The 12,265-nt window shown below is 42.0% G+C and overlaps 1 protein-coding gene across 8 annotated transcripts in view; it reads right to left on the bottom strand.

The window, feature by feature from the left end:
* Positions 1-10,145: 10,145 nt before the first annotated feature.
* Positions 10,146-12,265, bottom strand: part of mib1 (mindbomb E3 ubiquitin protein ligase 1) — a 54,694-nt gene continuing 52,574 nt past the window's right edge. For all 8 annotated transcript variants that reach the window (XM_004079420.4, XM_023965398.1, XM_011487021.3 and 5 more), the window contains 2 exons: positions 11,960-12,060; positions 10,146-11,871 (listed from right to left, as the gene is read on the bottom strand). In XM_004079420.4, the coding sequence (XP_004079468.1) occupies positions 11,731-11,871; positions 11,960-12,060 (242 nt within the window). In that variant the 3' untranslated portion in view covers positions 10,146-11,730. The remainder of the gene's footprint in view (positions 11,872-11,959; positions 12,061-12,265) is intronic.

The raw sequence follows: 12,265 nt of genomic DNA, 5'->3' as shown, positions 1-12,265 counted from the left end.
GCTCCATTGAGAAAAAAAAAAAAACAGAAGCCAGCTCGATAAAGTTTCTCTATAATCTCTGCCTCAGCAGGAATCTGGGGTGCTGCTTCAGATTAAAGAGGAGAGTCAGATTAAAGGACTATAAAACACTGACAAAAAAAATGATAACATCTTTACATTAAACAAATGGCTATCGCTCTTCAGTCAGGATTACTTTGGATTTGTTTGAACATTGAAGTCATACTGATAGCCTTTGTCAGCCGTCTGGTGACGGTATATCTCAGTCACAGTGAAAAATAAAAACACATCTTCTCAGGATGGAAACCTAAAACTGTTTTATTCACCCACTCTGATCATCTTTTGATCAATTTCATCTATTTTCAATGTGTTCCCGGTGTCTTTTTATTGACTAGGATTACAGCGTTTTTAGCCAAAATACTTTTTTTTTTTAAAGTGTTTTTTTTTTTCCTAGGATGTAGTTTCTGCAGAGCAGCAGGAGTTCATTAGAAATTAACCCCTGACTGGTGGAGAGCAACCCCCCCTCCACTTCCCATCATCCGTCTGTTTACACACTCTCCCACTAGCTTACAGCCCCTCACCCTAGCAGGGCAACAAAAATGGCGAGCAATGTTGGAGCTATCCAGCCGTACATTTTCATCTGTTCCTGATTCACAACAAATAAAATAAAGAAATACTCAGAAATGCAACTTTGAGCTTAAAACTCTTAATGTCACAGGATGCCACAAGAACATGTTAAAAACACCATTATAAGTACATCTTTTTGCTAAAAGCTTTAGATTTTTCTTTTTTGATTGGAAGGTTTCCATGCTTTTCATTAAACATGGATGTCAGGATAAAGCCTGTTTTTTGTCTTCCTAATATATATTTTTGCAATGCGTCTGTATTATTCTAAATCTCTATAGTCTATTCCTTTATGTTTTTCAACATTTCACATATAAACCAAGCCGTAGAGAGTAAAACGGATTCAAGGTTTTGTGCTGAAAGCAGATCTAGCTGCTTTCTAACCATCACAAAGGTGACAAATCTGCCCTTTGTTCATTATTCTGCTGATAGGAGTTAAAGGGAAAGTGTGTTAGAGTGCACAATACTGTGAGATGTGTCAAATCCTATTTAAAAAAAAAAACACAGAGTACAAAAGAGAGGAGAAGAATTTTATGGATAAAAAGTGCTGGCAGGAATCAGTGGCCTTATTGGTGTTAAAGTGACCCACAAAAAAATGTTAATTTCTTGGAAATTTTCCAAACTTTGAGTTTTAAAAGAGAACTGGAACCAAAATGTTATTATAAATGTTACCATCCAACTCCTTATTGACTTTTTAAGAAAGGAAAAGCCAGTTTCGACCTTTGACATGTTGACTTTGTGAAATTTTCCATTTGATTTGATGCATTTATGGTTTTGCAGTCGGAGGCACAAAGAGGTAAAAAGACAGCTTTGTTGTCTGTTTGTTTTTTTTTTACATCTGAGCAGACAAACCTCATTAATATTCCGGGAATTTCACACTAAAAGTGTGTGAAAGTTGCAGAGAAAGTGTAGTTTAAAAAATGGGCTCCTTGAGGACGGCGCTGTGAGAAACTGGATAGTTTTTGAAAACGTCTCTGATGCTTTATTGTGGGAAAATGCGGCCTCGGGAATTCGAGAGCGGCCTGCAGAATTAACGAGGTATGCAGGAATCAAAATACAATTTGGATGTTTGCGGGACTGTTCTTGCAGAAATCTTTACAGAGTAGCATTGATGATCTAACGTGGTCCTCTGGATCCCCCCCGATGACCTATGCCCCCTGAGGTTGTTGTTAAGTAAACCACGCAACGATCTCCAGCAAGGAACTGTCTCCTTGCTCATCAGGAGACCTTCTCCATGACCTCCACCTCTCTGCTTTGGAATGCCTCCTCCTGACCCGCCATGTCTTCATCACCGCTCGCCCCCCCCCCCCCCCCCCCCCCGTCAGGGCTCGCCAGCGCGTCCGTCACCTTGCGGGTCCTGCTCTGCATCCCAGCGGTCCGCTCGGGCCAGCTGACGTCTCCTCCTCTGGAGACAGCCTATCAGGGGCCTCACGTCATTCGTCTCCGGAGCCCGACTGACGGGTCAACCTCAGAGATTACCGACTGCTATCAACTGCAGGAGGGGACGTCTGCCCCCTCCTAAGTGGATGCTCCTCCGCCTCACCAAAACCCTGGTCGGAAACTGGACCTTCACTTCAGATCTGTGAAACCCGGAGGGGGCTTTTATCTGTATGGGGAGAGGGGGAAAAAAGTTGCACATATGCATTATTTTAGCCGAAATACACAGAGAGAGGAGAGAAAAAAGCCGAGGCCTGCTGGGCTTTAATGTAAACATCAACCGAAAACACCCTGGGAGGTGTGCGGGGGTGGCGGTCTGCTATCAAGGTCCAGATGCTGGATTCCCACACGCCGTGCTAATAATATTAACAAAAACCGAGAACGGAGGCACTCGTGGAAAAATATTCAACTGAATGTTTTACAAATACTCTGCTCTGGACTTTTTAGGAGTTTTCCGGAGAAGAGCGACGACTCAAAGCAAAGCAAAGAACTCGGTGAAAGGGGTCAAAAAGTGATGACATCACTTTGGGGGGCCAAAATCTCTTATGGGGGCTCAAAAAAATGTTTCATATGGACTAACAAAACCAAAGCACACGTGACGTTTTGAAATTATTATGGGATGGCGCCTGCAGCTTCCGTGCTGTGGGAAAGGGTGAAATTTGGTGCGTTTTTTTTCGCACAAATGTACCAAAAAAAAACAACTGTTAGTTAAACTGTCTTTATAAAATTTCACACACGCCACCAGCTTAGGTCTACGAACACAACCAAAGTTTCACTGACCTTTGACCTTGGGAAGAGGCTACCCACTTTGATTTTTCCCACCTAAAAATGTAAACTCCTCCCGAGGATTTCGGTACATCACATCTTGGCTCTTTGAGCATCATTGGGATGCTCCGTGGAGGAAAAGCTTTGGCTTGAAAGATTTGTAGATTTGGAACGCCGTTGTCGCCACACGCTCGCAAAAGTGGGTGTTTTCCTGTCGCTCGCACATTACTAAGAGTCAGCAACGATATTCTCCTGGCTAATGATGCTGGAGACTTCGTCGTCCTGGTTCTGCTGGATCCAACAGCAGCATTTGACACAGTAGACCATAGTATTTTAATATCTAGGCTCCAGAACTCGGTGGGGATCCGAGGTATAGCACTGGACTGGTTTAAGTCTTACCTGAAGAACCATGTGTGTCAGCTTGGGTGGTTTTGAATCTATCACAACTCAGGTTTCTTATGGGGTTCCACAAGGATCGGTTCTAGGGCCACTTTTGTGTTCTCTGTATCTGATACCCTTAGGGTCAATCTTGCATTTCTTTTCATTTGTATGCAGATGACAGCCAGATCTCTTCATGAAGCAGCTCCTGTCATGTCTTCAGGACATTAAGGACTGGCTAGCCCTAAGCTTTTTGAGATTTAATGAAAATAAAACGGAAGTTTTAGTTTTTGGACCGAATTATATTAGTGAACCATCGCATCCCTTTGATTTGGGTCCCTTGCTTAACTTTTTAAAAACAAATGTCTCTAATCTGGGTTTTAAACTGGATCAGCAGATAAGCTCAGAGGTGAAGTCAAGCTTTTTTCATCTTCGCCAACTTGCTAAGGTAAAACATTTTTTAACAGCTGCACATTTTGTAACAAAAATGGTTGCTATGGAGATGAAACCAACAGAAAAGTCACCATTTTCGAAAAAAAAGGACATAGGGTCTGAAGCACTCAAACAGTCAAAAGGGATTTAAATTAAATCACAGAACCTTTTGAGAACTGCAGCCATGAGCTACAAGCAGCTTAACCCTAATGAATTAGCACAAAATTATGAATATTTTTCAATTACGAGAAAGTAATTTTTCCCAACTCATAACTCATCACCTTTTAACACAAATGACAAATCAACAAATGATTAATCAATTATTGAAAATGGTTAAATAGATTGACTTTTAATGATACTACTTCACTTGCTCCAAAAAAAATTGATGAGCTGATTTATGATTTTCCTAATGTAACATAATTTTGCACATATTTTTAACTTTTGATACTTGATCAAATTTTGCTATGAAAATTCCTGAAACAGTGTTATGTCTATTTTACTGATATAGTATTATTTTTCAATCATATCAATAACTTTTATAAGTAACATAATCTGCATATATTTTGGATACTTCATTGCCATGTTGATTTCTAAGAGTTATTTAAAAAATAATAATTTAAGTAATTTTCTTTGTCATGTGCTTTATTGATATTTCAAGATTCTTAATCCTGTCCAATAAAAGCCAGTAACCGGATATTGATAATTCATGTTATAAAATTGTAACGGTATAACGGGCTGGGATTATACAAGTTTGCTTCCTTCCACTCCCTTTCAAGATATATTTATTAATATGTCTAATTACCCTAAGTTTGATTAGTTATTGTATGAATGTATAACTGATGATTGTATTGTTTTTGTGTATTATTTCTATTTGATTGCTTGAAATAAACCATTTCAAATCAAAATTTAAATCAAAACACTTCAGGAAGAATTCAGATTATAAATCTAAAAGGGTTTGATATTTCTACAAATTCAACTTAATTTCCTGTTGTGGAACACCTTAAAGTACCTCATGTTAAATAAATACAGAAATAAAAAAAAACAACAATGATGTCTGCTCCATGGTGCTGGAGTGACACCTCGCTGTGGGATTTTGTTTAGACCCCCCAGCAGAGCTTCACCTGACGACCTGAGGGATCTGAGAGCATCACTAAAAACAATTGGGATATAAAAAAAACAATAAAAAAGACATTTTTTAAACTGATTATTGAATCTTCAAATTGATCCTGAAGCAACATCGGTGTGATGTGCCCTTTCTTTACACTTCTACGTGTTGTGAGTTATTGTTTTGTGTTGTGAGTTAATTTTTTTAGTGTTGAGACAAATTGTAGTGCGTTGTGTTGCGAAATCTAAAGTTTTGTGACCTTTCTGGACCACCATAGTTATTGTGCTGCAAGTTATTTTTTTGTATTGTGAGTTATTCTCAGTTATTGTTTTGTGTTATTCTCAGTTATTGTTTTGTGTTGTGAGTTAAAGTGTTGTGAGTTATTGTTTCATGTTGTGATTTATTTTTTTAGTGTTGTGCCAAATTGTAGTGTGTTGTTTTGTGTTTCTAAGTGTAGTGATCCTTCTGGGCCACCGTACAGTTCTGGTTGAAAGGTTTTGAACGAGCTGCAGCCGATTAATCGTATTTTTCCAAACCCCATAAAGAAGTTCTAAAAGCGTCATTTTCAGCAGAGGAAGGTTCCAACATGGTCAACGTTTCTGAGCCCAACAGTAACTCGGTTTTTGTCGAAAATCCCACCGATGGTCAAACTTTAGGATCCGTCTTGTTTTTTTTTTTAATGCTGACTTTGACTTTTAAAGTCCTTCCTGCCAGGTGGTGCAAAGCTGGCTAACTCTCAAGCCCCCTCTTGTCGCTTTTCAGTCTAGAACATGGAGCCCTGAGATATTTGTGTATCGTGTATTGATTCAGAGGTACAACCCCTGGCTGTAAAACAAAGATAAAAAAGTTAGGCATTAACTTCTTTTTCCAGGGGTCACTCTGAGCCGGTTTCACAGAGTTGGAATCCAGGAGGGACAAAAAAGAAAAAAAAAGCCTGTGTGATGGACTCTGGAATATTGATTTTTCTTTCAGAACAAAAAAAAACAACAAAAAAAGGGTCTTTGCCATCAGTTTTTCCTGCGGGCTGAGATAGGGAAAGCTACATTCCTGTCTGCTTCCTCCAAGGTTACCGCCTGCAAGAAGCAAGCACCTGTCAGATGTGGCCTTTTTGGTTTACAGTAATGAGAAGACAAAAAAAAACAGACATAAAAACATCTCTTAGGAGCAAATTCAGTGAAATCAGAGCTTATTTTGTCTGCGCCTGAGATCACAGGGATGGCAAACTGTTTCTATGCACTATTGGCTTGGAATAGTGATTAGAAATCCTCACCTGCCAGCTCGCAGGAGGACAGTGTCATCGACGCCACACTGTTTGCTTAGTGGAGAGTTGAATGCGATGAGGTTTGCACTTGTTGATTACGTAAGGCTGAACCATTGTTCACCAGCGGCGTGAAAACGATCACATCTAGACAATCCAAATGAAGTTCATTAATTAATTTGTTTTCCTTTTTTTTAATAAATCCAATATTTACTTAAAAGGTTTCCTTCCCAGGTTCCAAAACTCATTGGCAAAACCTTTGTTTCCATCTTGGCATCGAAAAGTAGCTGACTGCTTTCCGCCCAGCCAAAGGTTGCAGCTCCACTGTTTTATAGAATTATTAAGTAAGCAATTATGATAACGCACTGTTTTAAAGATAATGGAGTAGAAAGCCTTTGGCCAGGCTGACTGACAATGTGGGTTTGAGGAGAAAATCCAACTCTTTGCTCACATTTGTCTTCTGGACTTTTATTTTTTTGAAAAACATGGGATTTTTGTTTTTAGTTGTAATTTTAATCCGAAAACGCATCGTGTTGCTGCACATTGTAATTCGTGTTAGCAGCCTTTTATCAAAGCTCATAAACCTTGAATGACTATATATTGATAAAGACTGTTTAAAGTGTCATCGGTATGATAACATTTGCACTGTAAATGTGGCTCCAGTCTCCAATTTGGCTGCTGTGATAAGGACAACACATAGTGGAATATGATCAACGGGTCAAAAGCCGTCAAATGATTAAAAACAACTTTGTAAAAAAGAAAAAAAAACTGAAAGGTTTCAGTCTAAAGCTACTTCTCTGATGAGGTACAAACAAAAAAAAAACATGTTTATACCAAAAGAAATGCTTCTGGATGATTTTAGATTTTACTTGATGTTTAAGATTTATCTGGAAAAAAACGCCTGACTGAGCTGTTTGCGCTCACCTTCTCCCTCTTTGTGCATAAATAAGAAAAATCCTGAATGGTTTGACACTTTGCCCAGGTCAATATCCATAAAGCAATCAGTGTGTCAGGGGGCCTACGGGTTTCAAAGGGTGATCTGGGTTTATGGCTTAACTGTAGGAGGTGGGGCTCCCGTTTACAAGTACATCCAGTTACACAGAAAAACAGCCTCATGTGGTGCAGAATCCCCACCAGAAACCAAGAACAATCGGATAAACGTGCATCATCAACTACCTGGAGAAAAAAAAAAAAAAAAACGGCCCCCAAAGTAGGTTTTTCGCCAAGCCTGAAGCCCCTCCCTCCTTTTTTGGTCCCTCAAAGAGTTTGTCCAGACAGCCAGAGTTGCACTTTGCTCGGCCTGATCATAAACGGAGACAATAAATTCTCAAGTCGCACATGAGAAAAAAAAAAAGAAAAAAAAACAACAAAAGAGACGCAGGACCTTCAATCAATCTATTTTTTTTCTTCCAACGTGGCAACATTTCTGTGCAGGTCTGTGTGTCCCACTGAATCATGGGAAAGCTCCTCACGACTCTGACCCCACTCACGATGGCGGTCAACACAATGCCAGGACCACAACTGAGTGTTTACAAGAGGATCCTCGTTAATCAATTAAAGGCATTTGGGCGTTTAAATGAGGAACAAGCTTCCCCTCACCTCTTGTTCCAGGTTTGTGGGATTCTAGTTTGTTTTTCAAGCTCCTCACAAAGAGAGTAAATCCGGGCAAAGGGGTGAAAAATGAACTAGATAATCAGAATAAACTATATTTACCCTCAAAGAAAAGATTTGTGTCTCATTGTAAATCAAATGCCTTCTGAACTAACAATAGTTGTATTTATGGCAGCAGAGACCCGCTGGGGTGTTTCACCTGGATGTGCTGCCCCCTGGTGCTCAGCTCTGAATCATGCACGTTAACCTCAGAAGTATTTCCTATGACTTCAGAAGCAAAGCCTGAGCAGTTGGACGGATGCTGACCCCCCACCCTGCAGATAGATGAGGCCCCCCCACCCCACTCTGCAGATGGATGAGCCCCCTCAGTGATCACAGCAGAGCTCCTGCCTGCCCCGCTGCTTCATTTCTATCTGCTGCTCAGTGGAGCCTGCAGAAGTGGGCCACCTCCACTCACACTGTAAGGGGCAGAAACTGGATTAGCTGACCCCCCGCTGGTGTGGGAGTTGGAACAGCCTTCAAGCTGCTGGGTGAAGGTGGTCGGGGATGCTCCGCAGGATCAGGCGGAGGCCAGGGGGGCGAGATAGCGGCGTCTCCGGCACCCTGGCTGTCAGTCAGCATGGGAGCAGCGAGTCTGCAGCCCGTCAGAGATGGACGAGCTGTTTACAGACCATTCCGATGCTCCACTGTAAGCCCTTATCATTTTATGAGCTATAAAGCAACACAAACAATACACTGATATGATAGCCGGACATGCGATTCCACCACTGTCACCTCTGCACGCTGCTTTTCTGTCAGCGGTGGTGAACTTCTACAAACCCCGGAGGCTCCACGGTCTGTCTGAGGAGCAAAGTCTGCGTCCAAACTCCCAAAACAAACAACAAAATCCAGGAAAACGGCACATTTTTCCCAAAAGATTTCTGGGATAAATTGTCAGACAGTTTGCTAATGTGCTTCCACCGACTGGGGAAGTCTCTCCAGAAAACATCAGCATACTGATGAGGTGTTTTTTAGAGTAAAACCCATCAGCTCGGAAAATTCTGCAGAGAATTCCTTTGTTTGTTTTGCAGGAGATTCTGACACGAATACAATAATTTGGTTAAATATCTGCTCAGGATTTTTGAATTAAAAAACAAAGATGTAAGACAGGAATGAAACAAAGTATTATGGTTTGACGGATAAAATCTCACTTTTCAAAGATTTCTGCAAGCTTTGGGCAGAAAAGCAGGTCTGGTTGGAGGCTGGTCCATTTTTTATCTCACAAGCAATCTAAAATGGTTTTTGAACAAAGACAAATAAATGCAGATAAAGTCACTCGTTCCAGTCATAAAAACACATTCATGTGTGTAAAACCTTTTGCAGAGGAATCCCAGAGCCCACCGACCGGCCTGCTTTCTCTGAACCCTAATAAGAACAATAAATACAACAACTATTTATTGGAAACGATATTGCGACGGGCGGCACGGTGGGGCAGTGGTTGACGCTCTCACAGCAAGAAGGCCCCAAATCCCAACGAGACCTTTCTGTTCATATTTTCTCCTGACACTCCAGCTTCCTCCCACAGTCCAAAATCATGCTTCATAGTTCACTCTACAGCGTCTTTGGGGGGTGGGGGGGTGGGGGCGCATGTGCATGTGTGCCCTGCGACAGGCTGGGGACCAGTCTAGGGTTTACCCCGCCTTCACCCAACAGGACAGGCAGCCCCCACGACTGATTGCTGTCTTCACACAGAACAGAATCATATCATCGAATACATTTTTACCTAAATTACTGTCAATCTGATGTTTGGAGACCAGAAATGAAATGAAGAAAAATTGTCTGCAAAAAAAAAAAAAACAAAGAAAAACTTGTCAACATTGAATCCGGGTTTTGATGAAATATTTCATGTTATTCACCATAAAATGATCTCTGTAAACAGCTACAAATTAATAAATAATGTTTTGGTTTTGATCACAGAAACAAATGAATCTGTTCTCATTTGGCCCTCAAGGTAAAAAAAAAACAGGTTTTTGCCACGACTTTACCAATCACAATCAAGAAATTGCAGTTCTTAGAAAGTCCTGAGGGCCACATATAGATATGATGATAGGAGCCTGCAGGCGGTGGAAATCTGAATGCATGTGGCCCACAGGACACACTTTGGACATGCCTACATTAAGCGATAGATTTGTTTTTGCTTAGTCTACATTTCTGAAGTAACGTTTGGTCGCAGATATTTGTTGAAAACATATTTTAAAGACCGTCAATATCAGAAAGGAGCTGTCTTAGCTTTAGGGGCTGACCTTAGAAGAGGTGAGTACATGCAGATACGCTCACTCTGACCTGATCTATTATCTGAATTTTGAGGTGAGATTTTGAGGTTGACACTGAGGTGGAATCTCCTCTTCTCATCCCCACCCAGCTGACCAGCCGTTAGCATTCTCAATGACCGCATACCTCGCGTCTCTGCAGGCCCGTCTCCGCCGAGGCAGACACTGCACAGCAGGAGAAAAGCAACAAAATGCTAATTTTCAGACAAACAGTGCCGCTAAAACCTCCCGCAGTTCATAGAAGGACTTTATTTCTGCCGTGTGGTTGTAGTAAAAGCACTTGTACGCAATACAGACCCAACTGTTGTCAAAGATACAACTCATTCTGCATAAGTCAAACATTCATGCTAAAGAAAAACTACAGATACAAGTCTAACAGTACAGGTACGAGAAAATGAAGTACAAATTAAGCTCCCCCCCAAAAAAAAACAACCTAACAAGACAACACTACCATAAAGCACATTAGTGTTTTCCAAATGTAAAGTGTCATCGCATTTACGGTGCGGAACAGAGAAAAGAAAACAAACCAGCCGATTGTGGGTTCCACAAAGCTAGCCCTGCGGAGGGGCGTCCTGCCTTTCAGAAGCGCTGAGGTTAAAAAAAACACTGATCAATACATACCTGACCGTTATTCCTGTTTCAGACATGAACACGTGAGGTTGACAGAAAAAGAAACGCTTCTACAGGAGAGCGGTCGCTAACTCGATGACATCCAAGCAGAATGTTTGAGAGGTTTTGAGGCTACATAGTAGGAAGGCAGTGATACCTATAAATTCTATCGTTTGGGCTGCCATAAAAAATAATTTACTCTACACTTTCTTATTTTCATAGACCTTGACTCTATAGCTCAATAAATGTTGAAGAAACGAGAGAAACACTTAAATAAAACCAGAAATACGATATTCCAGAGCACCTTGTCCCCCCACAGAATCGATCGCACGAGTACATTTTTGGAAGTAAATGGCACAAATGTCGATGGTTAATAAACAACGCTCCTGGAAAAATCGAGGCTTTTTCAGCAGGCGACGTCACAATATCCGAACATCAGTTGTTGCCCGGCTACGTTTTTCGTTTTTTTTACAGGGGCGTGACGACCAGAAGCCTGTAAAAACTGATGCCACCCTAAAGGGTGCGGCGTGCTACCTGCAGGCACATGACTGCGTCGCATTGGTTTTTCAGTCACAGAAAATGCTTCTGTAGTGCAAAAAAAAAAACTAAGATTTGGTCTTCTGCTGCAGTGACAGACGTGCAGAAAGAAGGTCACAGCGGCCAAACGGAGAACATTAAGGTGGAACACTGGTTTCCACCTTTCCATACTGTCTTAAGAGTGGGAGCACTTTCAACCCACGGCTGGAGCTTCCTGTATCAATACATGTTGCATAAATACAATAGAAGGGGACAGCAAGCTGCCGCTGGACGCAGCAGATGCTTGAGGACTAAACCAGCCAGAGACCTGTCGGCTGTTTTCAAAGGTTAAATCCAGAGGTGGGATCCGCCTCTTTGGATACGGTCGGACTCCGAGTCTCGGCCTCGGTGTCTAAATCAGAAAGGAAGGTTCGAGGGCTAAACGAAGACGAGAAGAAAAGACGCAAAAACGAAGACAGAGAACAGATGAGTGGGGTTCCTCTGTGATTCCACAGACTATAACTACACAGCTGGATCACACCAGGACTTGTAACAGGAGATCCACGGCCACAACACTGACGTGTTGTAAAGTGGTGGCTGGCTGTGAGGATGGCAGCGGCAGCTGGTGTGGTTGAAGTGTTTGCAGGCGTCGTCGGTGCTTCGGGGAGAAGGAAGAGCCCGTTCGGCGTTCAGTACAGGAGGATGCGGCGCTCGATGGCCTTCCGGCAGATGGGACACTCGCTCATGCGGTCCCCGCACAGCTGACAGGTGCCGTGGCCGCACATAAAGATCATGTTCTTGAGCCGGTCCAGACACACCGGACACATGGTCTGCAGGGAGACAGCAAGAAGTGACTGCATGCACGGATGGGGGTTTGGACCTCCTACACCCCGGTTCAGTTAACATTTGCAGGTTCACCTGTTCTTTGATGTCTTGAAGCTGTTGCTGCAGCTTCTGAACATCAGCATTGACGTTTGTGTTGTCTTTGTCTCTCTGCAGGCCCGGGATGTTTCCACTAGCTGTGTGAACGTAACACAATCACATATTGAGGGGGGGGAGGAAACTTCAGGTTTGTTGCGGCCTAAACTATCACTGTTGTCAAAGGCCCACTCTGATGTAAACTGGGTTTTTACCATGTCCTTGTGGCATTTTTCTTATGATGGAGGACAAATATTGAGGAAAAAAAAGCCTAAAATTGCATATTTTTGTTGACACCGCTGTCAA

The sequence above is a fragment of the Oryzias latipes genome, chromosome 17 (genome assembly GCF_002234675.1).
Source record: "Oryzias latipes chromosome 17, ASM223467v1".
Taxonomy (NCBI): domain Eukaryota; kingdom Metazoa; phylum Chordata; class Actinopteri; order Beloniformes; family Adrianichthyidae; genus Oryzias; species Oryzias latipes.
Note: the sequence above shows the minus strand (reverse complement) of the source record. Positions and strands in the feature narration are given on the sequence as shown.